General features: G+C 31.3%; 1 protein-coding gene across 1 annotated transcript in view; it reads left to right on the top strand.

The window, feature by feature from the left end:
* Cndp2 (Cytosolic non-specific dipeptidase 2) overlaps window positions 1–4,441 on the top strand; it is a 10,887-nt gene extending 6,446 nt beyond the window's left edge. The window contains exons 8-9 of the mRNA XM_014432345.3: window positions 1,440–1,541; window positions 3,713–4,441. Of these exons, the coding sequence (XP_014287831.1) occupies window positions 1,440–1,541; window positions 3,713–3,766 (156 nt within the window). The 3' untranslated portion in view covers window positions 3,767–4,441. The remainder of the gene's footprint in view (window positions 1–1,439; window positions 1,542–3,712) is intronic.
* Window positions 4,442–18,229: the final 13,788 nt, after the last annotated feature.

Below are 18,229 nucleotides of genomic sequence, written 5' to 3'. Positions count from 1 at the left end.
TTAAGTCATATGATTTTTCTCCTTATGATGAAGAAATGATAAAGTAATTTTACCCTGTTCAAAATTCAACATGAATATTATAATAATAATTTTGAAGATAGAAGTAAAAATTAAAAATTTAAATATAAGAAGATGGTCAGGGTTGCGATCAAAAAAAGAAGAATAGTTTTAAACTATTTGTTCTTCTTTTTTTTTACCGCAACCCTCACCATCTTCTTATATTCAAAATTATGATATTTGACTTTTAGTAATTTTATAAATTATCAAAAACACTCACTATATTTTAAAAATAAATCAACTTTTTAGACCTGACTTGTTACTTGGAGTTCATAAAAGAGACTGTCTAGTTCTGCCTTTCTTTATGTATTGGCTAAATACTCCAACAAATGGAAGTCTTTTCTTTGTTATTATCACTTTTTGTCTTTTTACATTTAAAAATAATTTTTAATTTATTTTTGTGTCTAAATAAACTTAATTAACTTTATATAAGTAAAATAACAAGTTTTAGAAGTTTGTATTGTTGGTGTACATTATTAATTACAAGTGCATGACAATTGCTGCTTTTTTAATATAGGCAGCATTGTTCTGTTTTCTTAACTAAAATCATCCTATTTATCCAATATACAAATTTTTAACTTATAATTACGAAATATTCAATATACATAGATATGATTGACTAAACGTTATTTATCAACACAATGCATTAATATGTTATTTAAAATGTCTAATAACCCTATAGTTCAAAGGAATGTTATAAATCATAAATACTTCTTAATTCAGACTTACGAAATAAATTATAGCTTTTACAGCTTGTGATGGTGCACATTCTCAAAATGAGAAACTCGATATATAAAACATATACATTTTCTTTTATAGTCAAAATAATGATATTTTATCCATACTTTTGATATTAATCAACTTTTTTTATATTTTCATAATATCCACATTTTATTGTCCTATTTCCAATGTCTCTTGCTGTGTTCATGACAACAATTATTATTTTTTTATTTCATTCTACAAGATACGTAAAATATCACTACACTATTTTGAATATTAATGTTCAAAATTGGTTAAATCACTTCAATAGGTTAGTTCAAAGATAAAAATAATGCAAAGAGTTTCATAGAAAAATCTTTAGAACAGATATAAGTAGACTCTTTAGTGCATTCTTAGATAGGACTGTAATATCCCAGACTGGACTTGTACTTTTTTAACAGTTTTATTTATTATGGGTCATAGATAAATTTCCACAAGTTTTATCAGTTTTTGTTTTAAAATTTTATTTAATTATTTAAAATTGAAATTATTTGTTTCACTAACCTGCAAATATCGAAGTAATTTATTCATTCATTAAATGGAAGTATAAATTAATTTTTAAAAAATTGTAACTATTTATATTGTATTAAAAATTAACTGATACAATGCTCTTTTTTTAATAGGAAGTTACTGATAAGAGTGTTATCCTAATACCGATTGGTGCTTGTGATGATGGTGCACATTCTCAAAATGAGAAACTTGACCGTAGGAATTATATACAAGGGGTATGTTGATATGTTTTTAATTATATTATTGAATTAAAAAAGTGGTATTAATTTATATAAAATATTTAGGTACAGTTTATCAAGGCCTGTGGTGCTCTGTATTCTTACTGTTAGCTAAATAGCATTTACAGCTGAAGCTACTGTGTGCAGTACAATAGTAATTAATTTATGGGCTATAATTTTGTGGATCACAAAATATGATGCCATTGGGATTTCTAAATGAAACAACAGTTGAACTGTGAAATAGTTCTAAATAATTTTTTCAATTAACCAAAGAATTCTTTTAATTTTTACTCTCACTTACCTATGTGTGAAATAGATAATATGGGGAAGTTTTGCGATCGTGAAAAAAATTTTAATTCAAGTTTTTTATGGAAATAGCTTTTGAGGTCTATTGTAATCTAAATAACTAAGTCTCACAAAACAATTCAAGGATCTCTGAACAGCCTAGCTCAAAAATGAAAATTCATTCATATTAATCTGAAATTATATATTTAAGGCCCATATATACCTGGGATGTGATAGCATTGTTTTTGCTATAATCAACCAGTAAGTACCTCTTAATAGAATCAATTTTTCACATTATTTTAATTTTCTAAAAAAAAAAAAAAAGCTCTAATGATATTGATATAATTTGGTATATAAATGTAAATTAAAAGTTTTTAATATCAGCTAGGTCTTATCCTCATTGAAATAGTTTGAGAGGGCTTAAATATTGAATTTTCTTTGAGCTACCATTAATTTTATTTGTTCGAAATAGTTAACCATCTCATATTTTTATTAGTAATGAAAAATGGATAAATATCAACTATGAAAGGATTTGATTATTTACTGAAGGAGATAAGAGAAAAAGCATTTCTAGGTTGAAAAAACATTTCCGGAAATAGGAATAGTAAGATAAACGTATTAAATATTATCAGAAAGCCAAAGATTTTAGAAACATTAATATGTAACATGGAAAGTTTTGAAAGGTAATGAATAATGGAAAAAATCCATAAATAAAAGGCATGTTCTAACATAAATTTGACTGTTTAGCGATTCCTTTTTCACCTGATAAATATTTTTGTAACCATGCTGATTAGATAATTAATTTTTTCATTACCTATATATGATCCTTTCAGTTGACAGGATAACTCCACAAAATCATTCTTAGTATTTTTAATATTGATTCTATAACACATTATCATTGAATAATTGAAAATTAGTACAGGAAAGTATTACCACAGTGAATAATATAGAAATATCTCTTCTGAAACAAGCTAAGATTAAATTCAACTCAAAGTTGTGAGATGCTTACACCACGTCACATTTTTAAAATTAAGTAAAATAAATTGGTAATTGGCGTTTCAAAGTTGGGTTGACCGATATCGCAAAATTAGTGTGTTGAGCAAAGACAAGATACTCCGATAATTAATGGTTTGATGATGTATATGAAGAGGTGATCCTGAAACATAAAGTAAAAGATTAACTTGGATTAATAGAAAGCCAGCTCAGTTTCAAAGAGTACAAAAACATCTAAATGGTCTCCATAGCAAAATCTTAAGGTGTATCTGCTGCATTTTCTACTGTTAATTGGAAAAGACCTGTCAGTTTTCCAATTTATAATAGCTTTATTTTATGTAAATTTTTTTGTTAGTAAAACTAATAAAGGTATCTTAACTTTATTTGATTGTTGGTTGACTGTTTTTAATTTCAACTTTTAATTTAGATTGAATGCCTCTAAGTCTCTTCATATTTTTTATTATTATTAACTTATTTTAGGTTACAGAAGCTTTCTATATTTAGTATCATATCCATCTGTGTTTAACATAATTAATGAATGCAATTTTACCAAAATCTATTTATATGTTATTATGTGCAATTAAATAACAAACTTAAAACACCCACACATACAGGGAAACTAACTTAAAATTGATATTACTCAAATTGGCTCTAAACCTAGATTTTATATAATTTAGATTATATTTTATTAGATATGTTAGAATAATTATAGTTGAATTCAGAGTGACAGAACAAGTTGTTTCATAATTTTTGTTGTAATATTAATTAATGTTCAATTTAAAGTGTTGTGTATTATACAAACATTAAATATTTCAATTCAGTTTTTATTACCATATTAAATAAAAAATCTGATTTATTTACATGTTTACAATACGTTTTATTTTTTCCAGACAAAATTGTTGGCTGCGTATTTGTACGAGATTGCAAAAATGGGAAAGAATTGACTTTTGTCATATGTCAGATTAGAAAATCAAATGCATAGTATTCAGCTCTGTAGATGACATTCTTTGAAAATTAACAAAATATATGTCAATTATTTTATAGAATTAAGTAACCTTATTTTTTGAGTTTTTAATTCATAAATTTACAAAGGTTATTCTTAAGCTAAGTATTTGTTTCATGTGCCTTTGTATGGAGGAAAACATACATATCTTCTGCTAATTAAGTGTCTTTGCTGACTGAATATTTATAATTATCAAATTATATTGGGTTAATTTTTATGTATGAGTTATTTTTTTTTTTCTTTGGTTCTATAAGAATAAATAATTGAATTTGTATTTTGTATAAGTCGACATTTGTTATTTTTTGCTTGATTCTGTAAGAAAGATACACCATTTTATTCTTTTAGATTAGTCAGTAGTTGACATATCATACAATTTTATAATTCTAAAAATAATGTCTGATTTGAAGCTAAGTATTGTGCCTATTTATTTTTTTTAAAAAGTGCCAACTGAAGACATTAAAATTTCATTATCATATCAGTATGACATTTATTACTTAAGAAGCATTTATAATCTATTTAATTATTGCTCAATCCAATCATTGTTAGTTTTATTATTGTTAAATAAAACATTTGCTGTATGCATTTTATAGGAATATTAAATATACTTTAAATCATGTCTTTGTATTTTCTTTTTTTTCTAGATTCATAATTAAAACTAAATACTTGAATTTCATCTGTAAATATTGATGGAAATAGTATATTTAAATTTAAAATAGAACTTGCCATATTTTCTCATAAAAGACAAAGAGAAACCTCTTGGAATAGGATTAGAGAGGTGAATTATTACCCTTTTTTTTTCTCCAAAAGTTAGACTTACTTGAGATACATTATTTTTTAGAACTCTAATCCTAATAATACAAAATTTTAATTCTAGTTTTTATTATAATTTTAATTGAGTCTGATTTTCTTTCTATTAATCAATTCTTAAGGATTGATGAATTTTATTTCGTGATAATATACAACTTTTATTCTGAACCAATGATCTCTCACTACTTTATTTAATTGGTTTGTGAGTAGATTGCCCATTTCTAATATATAAGTCACTGACAGTAACAATAAATTGAAATTATGTAAAGCATTTTCCTGGACTTGATATTGATTTTATAAAATCCATCTCTCACTGTTTGAGATTTATATAAAGTTTAAAACATATTTTAGAAAAGGAACTGTTGTTATGCTTAGTTTGCCTTTATTAATGTGTAATTATGCTGGAATCCTATAGACAACTTACTTTGAAGGTAGGGAAGCTTCATACTTGTACAGGAAATTTAAAAAAATTTGTCTACACAATCAAAAATCTTCACTCACACTTGATACTTTAGAGATCAAGAAACAAATTTAGTTCCATTTCTGTCTTTTTGTAGTCAAATTTATGTGTAGGCATAAGCAATCATACCATTTATCCAATTTGTATAAAATTATCAGAGATTATGTGAAATAGTAACTACATGTTTCCTGATCATTTTCCTCAAATTTAATTTAATTGTTTCCCCTAAACATGCACAAACTTATTTTTATTAATGCACCTATATTTTGAAAACAGCTGGTCTGATTCTGCTCAAAGCTGCAGAAATATTGGAGAAATTATATTAACTGCTTTCACTTACCTCTTTGAAAAATTTCTCTCTGATAAAGGAGAAAGAAAAACTTTTTTAAAAAAAGTTGTGCTACCCAGCTGTATTGGATTGCTAAACACACAACATTCTTAAATCTAGGCAGACAATTTTTTAAATCTTGTAAAATTTAGGTATATTCGAGAACTTAAACTATAGTAATTTATGATTTTCTTTTTGTTTTTGTTTTTTCTTTCTATACTTTATTTTTTTTTTGTCATATGTTCTCTCTTAATCTAATGCAGCTTTACTATTTTTTTTTTCTCCTTTTTTGACGTACGTAGAATAAAATTAAAATTGGAGGAAGATAGTCCGGGTGGCAGTCAATAAAGGTATCAAAATAGTAAAAGAAAACTATTTATTGTTAACCAAAGTTTCGCCCCACTTAGAGTTTACTCTCAAACAGCAAATCATTAATCTTGAAATATAGTTAGTTACCTAGCTAACAGAAATCTCTAGGACAAGATCGATCTACAGAAAAATAAAAACAGTAAGAAAGCTTTATACTGACCTATGTACTTGGCAAACTTGATTTTACTTTAAGGCACTAAAGCCAATTTTTATTTTGTTTTGTGTTATTCTAAAGGGACTTGTACAAGAATAAATAAAGAACATTAGTTAATAAATTTGTTACAAATATTATTATAAACTGTAAATTGAATTTCTTATAAAGTTATGCTTAAGTTAAATTCTAAATTGTTTAATTATATTACTAGGTTTTTTATTTAATAATAATAAACAAGATTATTAAAAATTTGAAATATTAGAATTAGACAAAATATTACTCTTAGGTACTTACATGCAATTTTTGTTTTCTGTTATTAAATGGACTTTTCCAAGAATAAATAATGAACCAGATTATCATTACTATAATTCTGTTAATACAATTTATTATAAAGTTAAATTGTAAATTGTTTAAATTTGTTACTAGCCTCTTTTAATTAATAATTGCAAATAAGATTATTCAAAATTTGAAATATTGAAAGTAACATAAAATTTTACTCTAAGGCACTAAAGCCCAATTTGTATTTTCTGATATATTATTCTAAAGGGACTTGTCTAAGAATAAACAAATATTATTAATATTCTGTTAATGAAATTTCTTTTAAAGTTATATTTAAGTTCAATTCTTAATTCTTTAGATTTGTCAATAGTCTTTTATAATTAATAATTGAAAATAAGTATATAAGTAATTATACATATTTATTTATGTTGTATATTTATGTATCATTCATTATTTTATAGCCAAGAAAGCAAATTTTTTAGAATTATATTCCCAGTCTCTTAATGAGTGAATGGGGTTTGAAGTTGTTCTAAGTTATCTATTATTTATGTAAATTAAGTATTCTGTTGATAAGAATGATTAAAGTAGTACAAAATAATTATGTGTTGCTTATAGTAGTTGGTCACTTTAGGGGTCATTGAACTCATCGTAGATAAATTGTTCTTACTTTTGATGACTGAAGCAAAATACAGAACCAGTCAGTGAGCATATAATGGAACATAAATACATTATAATTTTTTATGCTCACATTAGAACTTAATAAGCTACAACTGCTAAAAAAGTTCTTGTACCAACAGACACACAGAGGTATGAAATTAGTAATTTTTGGAATTTAATTGAACAATGAGCCATTAAAACTGAATTATATATTTTCAAATTGAAAAAAAAAAATAAATAAAAAAAGAGTTGTGCTAATATTTGTTACAATATTTTGGCTTAAAATTAAAAAAAAATCAATTATCAATATCTAGAAACATAATTTAATTTAAAATGATAATTTTGTTTAATTTTAAATTATGTTTTTAGATATGAATAGATAAAAATTGATTTATTTTAAGCCAAAACACTGATTTAAATGTGTTGGGATAGAAATATATGAAATGAAGAAATTTCTAATTTTCTAAAGAAAATTATATAGTTATGTTAAATTTAAAATTATGTTTATGGATTTAAATAGATAAACATTTATTTAGTTTAAGCCAAAACATTGATTTAAATGTTATGTGTGAGAAATATATGTTTGTTACTTGAAGACTGAAAGGTTTAAAGAAACATTTTCAACATTATATATGTATAGTTGACTGTAAAACTTAAATATAAGAAGATGGTCAGGGTTGCGGTAAAAAAAATAAAAAATTTTGACTGCAACCCTGACTATCTTCTTATATTTTCAACATTATTTCGCATACCCTTTATTGTTAACATTTGTTACAGTAAATAATTTATTTTTGAATTTTTCATCTCATTAAATTATCTTAATGTATTTTTTTATTTGCATTATGGAAACTCATTAAAATATATTTCATGTGAATATTTCAACAATAAGGAGCAGATGGACCAAAAATTTGTTATAAATAACACTATAATTAAATTGTCATGGGTAGATTTGTTCTTAATGAACCATTAATATCTAAAAATTGTATCCATGGCAATTTATTCATAATTTTATTGTTACTAATTTTTATACTGCTCTGGTGAGAAAAATGTTGAACAACATACACTTTTCTGTAAGTTTATTTCTTTTGTTGCAATCAGGTGTATAATTGACATTTTACGTTCCCATAAAATTACAATTGAGTAACATATTTCCATTGGTTTGAAGGCTTTGGCTATTCAATACTTTAATTATCTTTAAAAATTCAGTGTATAGATAAGTTGAGAAGTTTATTTTGTTATACTTAAAAATAGTTTAATATATTTTGTTTTAGTTGATTGGTTAGATATATTTTATTCAGAAGTTAATTTTAAAGACATAGTTTGAGTTTATCGAAATGTAAATGTTCTTTAATTTATATTTTATTTTAACTTATTTCTGTTTACGTTATTCGTCAATTCTTTTTTTTAAATTACATTTCTACCACAAATGTAAAAACAAGCATGAACAGTAGTGCTTTGAACCTTCCAACTTGGAGGGCCACAGGGTTGATAACACTGGGAAATGTTAGTGACAGAACTAAAGGAAACAGCCTTGGAAGTAGTAGATATTCAGGAAAAAAGAATAGCTAAGAAGTGGTTCACAAAAGCTTCTAGAAAGGCAGTGGAGGAAATTAGAACAATGAAAACAGAACTTATCAAATAATGCTGGATAAAAACACACAGTGACCTAAACAAAGACAAAAAATATAATCAGAACAGCAAAAAGTGGACAACTGGTAGGATAGAAATATATGCATGTTCTACACCGACATCAGAAAAGAAAGGGTAACAAATTTGAATTGAGAAACAAGCATGTTTGGGGAAAACATGGCTAATTTATGGCATCCAATAAAAGATACTAAGCATCTTCTTCTCAACCAAAGTTGCTCCTTATAAGGTGCTAGCTTTTAGTGGAATCTTTATTGCTTCTAACAATACATTTAGAAAGATTTAAATTAAAATATTTATCAGAAATGAACATTTATCAAAGTATGACTTGTCTGATGATCACAGTCTAGGTATGTTAGATCATACCAGGTTGGTCTGTAAGGTTCTAGCAGCAGCTAGAAGGGTTTCCAACTGATAGTATCAGTTTCGCCTCTATATTCTGCTAAATCAGATACATCAGTATTACAAAAATATTGTGATAACCAAGTAATGTTCAGGAGTTTTCTCCTTTACAGAGCATTTTTATATTAATTTGAGGTCAAAATTGCTATTATTTGTATATCTTTTTTTTATGATTATACCATGTATGTGTAATGTAAATATGTCCGATTACGGATTGATAAGTATGCTGTGTGAGATAGCAACCTAATGTATTTAGGCAGCATAGATGAATAAATAAAGTATTTCTCTCTCTCTCTCCTAAAAGGGCAACATCAGAACTGCAGTATTGTACTATAACGCCCCTATTCCCAAATAACGTCGCTCCCTGGAGTAGACCAAACTCCTATCCTCGCAGCGATAGGATACAAATGACTCAGGATAGTTTCTGCCCGCGAACCAAGAAATGGTCAAAGACCCTTAATCTGACGAATACCAATTACTGAACCTTTAGCCTTTCTCCTAATATACCGCAAATGTAAAACAGTTATTTGTAGTAGAGGGGAAAAAGGCGATTCTGGCGCAGGACAATGAGCCTTTTTGGACTTTTGACCCTTGCCGCGACCCTATCTTAACCACTGGCCACGTGACCTATGGCGGGAGATTTGAATTTAAATTTTAATTTCGACCTAACCCTAATCAGTCATGTGATCCATGGCGGGGGATTTAAATTCAAATTTAGCTCGACATGACCTTAACCACTTATGTGACCATTAGACCACGCCTTCTTTTAAGTCACGTAACTATTATGTTGAACAAAGGCCTTTACGGAACCTCCCCCAATTGAGGACAGGAAAGATTTGAAACTCCTACACCTAGATGCCAAAGTCAAGTCTGTCTCAAACCATCCATTTCAGAAAAGGGTAGCCGAATAATGCGGCAAAGCATTCTCTTTGAAGTCTGCTTCTGAAATCTATGAAAGGCAGATGTCCATAAAACGATTAAAAGTAGTAGAACATAACAATCTCGGGGCTTGAATCTCTGAAACCATTAATCGTTCTTATCGTATCTGTTATCGAAAGCAAGGACATTCTTGATGAACTTAGGAAATATATTTTCCTGTAGCGCATAAGCACCAAGTACCCAAAAGACTAGTGAACTGATAGACCAGCCACAAATGCTACAACAAACGGAGGGACCTGTATCCATTTTCAGATTCGTGCTGGGGACATTATTGAAAAGCCTTTACTTCTTCAAATTGTTGAGTTGGGCTAGAGCTGTCTCTGAGAGCTTGGGTAACTACTGAATTCCTCATTTTAATCCCTGTCCTGGCCATCTAAGAGAAGAAGGACGAAGAAAAAGAAGAATATTCACTTCCTATCGCCGTCTAGTTCATTAAGAATCTCGCCGATTTTTACTAACCAACTCTGGTATTGTTGGGGAAGTGGACCTAGTGGTCTTTTTTGACAGTCCCTCATGGATTTTCTTCTTCTTTTGTTTATCTCCTACCTGGACATTTTTGGTATACGGGTATTTATCAACCTATTCTAGTCAAAGTGGGGAGCCCGAGTTTTCATTATGGACTGCCACATAACAAAACCCATCAAGGCTTGATTCGTTCTCCAGACACGAAGTTATCAAAATGGTCCCTTAACAAACTCGGTTACCAAAGTCTGACGGCTACCTCGCACTATCCAAAGGTGAGATGTTTTACATTTATTTATAGAGACTTTTGGGAAAACCATACTCCAGGAGGGCATCGAACCGAAATCAGACCGAACTGGATGTTATTTCGAGGCTAAAATTGTATTTTAAGTCTGAATAGGAGAAAAATATTGAGGAATGTTTTTTAATATTTCTAATGCGCTATAATCAGGAGGATTAGTGTAAAAGATATGTAACTCCAAAATCCCTTTAATCCTAGATATTGCGCTCATTGCACATGGTTTTTTTTTTACGTTTTATTTTTTAAATCACTTATATTTCTATTTTATTTTTGTGGCTGCATCTAATCAACTGGTTGTATTTACCGTTCATTGGTGAATTTCAATTTCTCAAATGACGATGACTCTGAATGGACCCTCATACCTCTGCAGCTCTTTTCCTCTATTAGTTCCCACTTTCCTATATACTACCGCCCAATATTTATTTTATCCATTAGGTCTCGGACTTCAAGTTATGTTGTGGCACTCGAATCCCGTGACTGTGTGTATGGAGTGGTTGTATGCTGCAACTGTCCGTTCCATCGTGTCATCAGGGTCCAGTTCCCGTCCTATCTCTCCTCGTCTTTTTGGATGTTGCGTGGTGTTGAGGTGCTACACCACTACCAATATTCTCATTTCCTCTCTGATGCTTATGTTGTCAAATTCTCTTCCACTGTCGGAAGAAATTCTGTCTGACACGACATAGAATTGGAACTGTAGTGGCATGTTTAACGTCTTCAGCGGCAATAGTTGACGTTTGCAAAGAGAGTATTTGAAATGGGTTTGCCACTGTCGAAATTATTATTAACATTTCTATATCTTTAGTATATTTCTTTTAAATATATTTTTAATTATAATTCATTTAAAGTTACATTATTTTACATTTGTTTTAGTGGCAAACCCATTTGAAACCTCTCGCCATATGATCAATTACAATGAATTAATTAAAAAAGAACGTGTGTTGTTATCTGAAAATTATAAATGTTTTGTAATATATGAAGTGTAAATATTGTTCTATTGAAGAATAAAGAACGTAATTATCGTTACATATATATCTTTTTCGTTTCACACGAACACGCACTAAAGAACCATGTCTGAAGGGCTCGTAAAAAAGCCTCCGCTGATCTCTCCTGTACTAGATATACCATGGCCACCTTACTAAACATCGATGACCGCACGGAGTGGGTGCCGATCATAATTCGTACTGAGGCACACCTCGAGATTCCCAAGAATATCTTGGATAGTTTCATGCCCCATCAGAAATATTTGCGCCGCAATGTTTGTAGAGTCTCGTTCTGCCCAAGATGATTAGTTTTTCTATCCTACAACTTCTTTTGATGTTCGGGGTCTCGCAGGGTATCAATCATCGTCGTGCATCGAATAAACGATCGATCTACGCCATTTTTTTTCCGTTCTCCATATTCCATAGTTTATTCTACCGGCTATGGAAGGGATCTTTTCCCATACCGTTGCGTTTCCAACATATAAATGGTGGATCTTACCGGGGTTGGATGCTTCTTTTAGCGCTCTATAGATTTGATCCTCTTTAACATCAGGTTGTGACCAGACAGTCGAAATGATATGATGAGCAAGTACGGCAGTAGTACTTGCTATGTTCCATCTTCAGCAATCTGTGGTTTTAGTCTTCCAAATAATCTGGTACCTCTTATTGTAGATAATGTTCTGAATTTTCTCCCTTTCCGTCGGTCTTTTATCGTTTCAACGTTTCCTCCCTATTCTAGTTCTCTGGTGAGGCCGATTGCTGTTCTTCATCTGGAGTCCATTCCCTCTAGCTAACTACCTTCCAACTCCAGACGTTTCCCTTCGGTCATCAAACGTTTTCCTTGCCAGGTTTTAGTTTAATTTCTCGCATCCTCTGAAAAACACTGTTTAAGTGTTTCATATGATCTGTTACCGATTTACCTAACACCAGTAGGTCATCCATGTTAATCTGGCATACTGATTCATCTATACCTCTCAAAAATTTGTCCATTAACCTTTAAAATGTAATGGGAGCGTTCTTCAGACCGAACGGCATCCTCGTAAATTCATAGTGCCCTCTTTCAAAAGTAAAAGCCGTTTTATGTTGGTCCTCTGGGTTTATATAAATCTGGTGATACCATGCTTTCAAGTCTATGGTACTAAAGATTTTACCTCCTCCTAGTCTGTCAAGGATGTCCTCAAACCTTGGTATCGGATACTTTTCATTGACGGTATTATGGTTGAGCTTCCAATAATCGATAACCACTCTATATTTCTCCCCGTTCTCCCCTGACGTAGGTTTCTTCCGCACCACCCACAACGGACTATTATAAGGTTACGTATTGTCCACAATGATTCCTTGTCTTCTTAAGTTTTCAATTTCCTCTCTGATGTGTTTCTAGAGCGCCTGTGGGTATTGTCGTTCTTTAACATACGTCACTCATTCTTGTTTTAGCGGAATCTCTTGTACTGTCCCTCCTGTTGCACCCAGTAAATCTCCTTCATTAAAAAAAATGTCCTCAAATTCATTCATTTTTGATAACCAATTTGTCTCCCTAATCATCATAAATATGTCTTCTTCTGGGGTCCATCGTCCTCCTCCAAATGCCTTCTTCAATCTCGCCTTGATCACGTTCCAGGGTGTTTCCTCTTCCGCTTGAATTTCATAGAAGATATTTATTTTCACCCTACAGACGACTGCTGCCTTAATACCTCAGCATCCTCACTGTCGAGCAGGTTTTCGGCTGTCTTTGCATCTATTCGACCAATCAGTCGATCATTCCCTTTTAAGAAATGGCTAGTTATTTAAGAATTAAACAGTAAAAACATTCTATTTATGTCCACTACCACAGCGTTCAACATCGAGAACAAAATCAGTAATGATAAACAAATGGGTAATAAAATAAGTTATACTTATTAGTGTATCGTTATTTATCACTCCACTGGGCATCTCCTCATGATCTCAAATGTTTGCGTTAAATATTTCATTCATTGATTTCTCAACACCCGAGTGACAAGTGATTCACACCTAGCCTGGACCTACTCCAATAGACTATGCCAGGCGGGTCCGTCTTGAACCGCAGCTGTCCTATTGCTGATATTTATAGTATCGCCATCTATTTATGGATTTGTGAACCTACTTCAGACTGCGAAATTTGCTGTAAAACATTGTATGTTAGATAACATTGTTAGTTTAGAATAACATAAGATGTTATTCTTCTTAATGTCTTAAGAATACTATAAAGAGAATCCAATTTTCCAAAAATGTTAAGAAAAGAGAGCATTTTATGAAATACTCAGCCCCTGGTAAATCGCGAAATCTGGTCAAAACTGTGAGAACTTTTTAGATTTTTCTCTAATTTTAGTTGTTGTAGCAACGCCCCTCATATTAACGTTGCAAAGGAAACTTGAATGGTCACCCGCCCTATATTGTGTTTTATACTATAGTGGGAAAAACTTATTAACGGCCACCCTCTTTATATGCAGTGTCCTTCTAAGTACAAAACGTGTATTTATTTACTTATTTTCATACTTAGTAATATTTTTACATTATTCCACATTTTATCTTATTTTGAAACAACGAAAAAATCATTAAATAATTAAAACATGATGAAAATGCTAAGGAATTTGTTTTGGAATATATATCTAAATGCTCATGTCCTAAACATGCGCTCTTCGGCCAAAATATAAATTAAGAGGTTTTTGAGATACACTTGTTTAGGCTTAGTGCCCTTGGGTTTTCCTACTTGCCTTGGTTCGATAGAATTCCTCAATCACTAACTTCCTTAGCACGTCTTGATTGTCCATAGAAACCACGAGTCTCGCCCACTGAAAGATTTTCCTCATTTCCACAAGTATATTTTCCTCATTGATCCAAATATTCATTTCAATACCCGTTCTCTTCAATAGCAGCTGCATTTTGTAAGCCCATACCCGCTGAGCACAGTTGTCATCCTTTTGCTCATCTTCTTAGAGACATTAATAAAATTTAGTTATGTACCTTGATGGACTCTTATATAGCCTATATAAAGGCTTCCTCTGATCTGGGGACTTCCCTGGGACTCCATGACTTGGTATAGTTTTAACCTGTTTATTGGCTCACTTCAAGTCAATAAATCTATATAAAAATAATAAACTCAAAATTAGCTTGTTATAAATTAGCTGCTGATAGTAGTCTTGGCCCTCCGTAAACCAAGGAACCGTAGTCGAAGTGAGGGAAAACATAAAAGGATGCCGAGGAACGGAATAGTAGGTATTGTTTAAGTACAGTAATGGATTTGCGGGTGATCTGGGAAACATAATTATTCTAGGAGAGGTGTTGATCGAAGGTGACTCCAAGGTTTTTTATTGTGAGGTGGAAGTGAATCGATTGGTTGTTAAGGAAACGGAAGGGAATAATCCTAAAACGGATAGTCCTAGGAAAAAGGAGCGAATAAAGGAGGCGCTTGGAATCAATAAGAATGGCCCTGATTTTTCCAGCATTCAAGTTGTTTTTAACGCCTATTCGTTAATGCTGTTTATTTCATCTTATATCCTTTAGATGGCCTCAAGTATCTCGGAGGGATGGAAGGCTATGTAGATTCAGAGATCGTCAGTGTATAAGTGGTATTGTGAATGGTGAATGGAATCAGGAAGATCCAGGGGGTAAATATAAAGAGAGAAAAGGGTTGGAGAAAGTGAGGAACACCTCGTGTCAGAAAAAAGGGAAGGATGGAGATTTGTTCGGAATGATAACTGTTTTTAACGATGGAACAAGAAGGAGAGGAACCACTAATTGATATGGAAAGATTTTAAAGTTTTGTGAGGAGGATCTTATGGTTCTAGTTATTCTGTATTTCCTTTCATTCATTATGGTTTTTACCTTGTCGTCTTGTTCTTCGCCCTGGCGAAGGCCTGCAACTCTGGCCTTCAATTATCTTCTCATATATAATTCACGGTCAACTCTTAACTCATCATTATTGAAAATTTCACTATTATTATGCTTCCACAAGGAACACTAGTTTTTTTATTGACCCGACCTTTTGCATAGCGTGCTATATATAGTGACTAACCTGTAGATTTGTGCTGCACGAACTAGGCGGAATACAATAAAACTTAATTTTAGAAGCTTTAATATTTATTTATTATAACTACCGGTTAAAACAGATGGCCCCTCAAGTAGGTAGTTGTTGATATTATCAGTTGTGCAATTCCTCCCGTAGCCCTGATATTGAATTGTTCACTTATGGACCGAAACACTCAAGGTAGAGTATCTATTGTTTTTTGTCTTAGTTTTGTGCATTCCATTTGGGTATATTTTATGCAACATCAAACAATAATTGATTACGATTCCAAACCAGTACATAATAGTAAAACCACTAATGTTTAATAAATTTAATGAAGTCCTTATCCAAGTTTAATCGAGCGAGCATTTTCAAGTTAATATTAATATGCAACAATTTTAAATCAGTAATAAAATAGAGTTAACCTACAGTTTAGCAAGTCAATGTCTCTAGCGCATATTATAATTTCTTATTATTATAACACCCCACAACTGGTGCTTATAATTTACACTATACCCTGCTATGACGATGGTAAAAGTTTTGCCTCATCTAATGGATTAGCATAAGACAAGTTGGAGAACACCAAAGGGACATGGATTACGTAAGTATGTGGTATAACTCAAATCCGCTAAAAATACATAGAAATAGGTGAACCATTGCACTACAGTGGTCTTTAGAAGAATGCCATGAGTATTGCTGAAATAACAGGAAGAATTTCTAATACTAGGTCTCATACAAGACAACACAATAGATAAAGTACTACAGAACTAGAAGGCTCAAAAACCCAAATACCCTATCAATAACAATCTAAAGAGAAGCTAGTAGAAAATATATGATTAACAAGTCATAAACAGGAGCTGAAGAAATCTCAGACTTAAATAGGATAAGACAAAACCTGTAGTTTAGTGAAGAATGTCAAAAAGCAACCTGAAACAAGAACACTACATATAAAACAATCATACATAGATATCCTAGATATTCATTCTATCAACTCAAAAACAATACTCTATAAGTAAAAAAAAAATTAATTAAATAAAAAAAAGTGTTCAAGCAAACACTAATAATTGTAATAGCCAATAAAGCATTGCAACAATTATAAGTAATGTTCTTAAAATTCAAGTTTGATTCTTCTGTTTCGCGCTGAAATGTCATCCTGATTGACTACGGCTTGCCCTTCCCCTCTCTAGTTTTGATCCTGGGTGCGCCCTTGATCAGAAAGAAGACTTGAAAATTAAGAGAAAATAGGAGAATAAAAAGCAAAAGGGTACTGAAAATTCTAGCCATTCAAATGAGACCCGACCGTTCCATCAAAGATCCAATGAAGAAAGAGTTTATTTTATTCAAACGCTATAGCCTATTATGAGAAACATGGAACTGCCCACGCTAAGAAAGTTGGTTACGGAAAGGTGGGTAAACAATTCTGAAAAATATCTTACCAGTGGATAGAGTATATTGAAGTTAATAACCAAGACTTGGAAGCCTCTAATGACGAATATCTTGACAAAGCCTTGAAAAAACAAAACAAAAATAGATGGTTAAGTTGAACTGTTATATTGTTGAGAAGAAAAATTGATACAAGCTAATTTTGAGCTTATAATTTTTATCTAGATTTATTGACTTGAAGTGAGCCAGTAAACAGGTTAAAACTATACCAAGTCATGGAGTCCCAGGGAAGTCCCCAGATCAGAGTAAGCCTTTATATAGGCTATATAAGAGTCCATCAAGGTACATAACTAAATTTTATTAATGTCTCTAAGAAGATGAGCAAAAGGATGACAACTGTGCTCAGCGGGTATGGGCTTACAAAATGCAGCTGCTATTGAAGAGAACGGGTATTGAAATGAATATTTGGATCAATGAGGAAAATATACTAGTGGAAATGAGGAAAATCTTTCAGTGGGCGAGACTCGTGGTTTCTATGGACAATCAAGACGTGCTAAGGAAGTTAGTGATTGAGGAATTCTATCGAACCAAGGCAAGTAGGAAAACCCAAGGGCACTAAGCCTAAACAAGTGTATCTCAAAAACCTCTTAATTTATATTTTGGCCGAAGAGCGCATGTTTACGACATGAGCATTTAGATATATATTCCAAAACAAATTCCTTAGCATTTTCATCATGTTTTAATTATTTAATGATTTTTTCGTTGTTTCTAAATAAGATAAAACGTGGAATAATGTAAAAATATTGCTAAGTATGAAAATAAGTAAATAAATACACGTTTTGTACTTAGAAGAACACTGCGGAGATCTGCATATAAAGAGGGTGGCCGTTAATAAGTTTTTCCCACTATATATGAGCTGCACAGGGTGGGTGCCGTTCTTCGTACTGAGGCACACCTCGCATTTCCCAAGAATCTCCTGGATTGTGCGTTTTCTTGCATACCAGAAATATTTACGCCGTAATGGTTCTAAAGTCTCGTTCAGCCCATGATGATTAGTTTTTCCTTGGTAATACGCCAACATCTCTTTTTGATATTCTGGATCTCGCTGGTGGCCTACCATCAACGTGCATCGAATAAACGATCGATCTTTGCCATTTTTTTCCATATTCCAAAGCTGTTAAGGTGGATCCACATGTTGGCCGCTCGCCACGGATC

The sequence above is a fragment of the Halyomorpha halys genome, unplaced genomic scaffold, assembly GCF_000696795.3.
Source record: "Halyomorpha halys isolate HHAL.00 unplaced genomic scaffold, Hhal_1.1 Scaffold1047.1, whole genome shotgun sequence".
NCBI classification, from domain to species: Eukaryota; Metazoa; Arthropoda; class Insecta; order Hemiptera; family Pentatomidae; genus Halyomorpha; species Halyomorpha halys.
The sequence above is the reverse complement of the archived record's forward strand: the minus strand, read 5'-3'. Positions and strand labels throughout refer to the sequence as shown.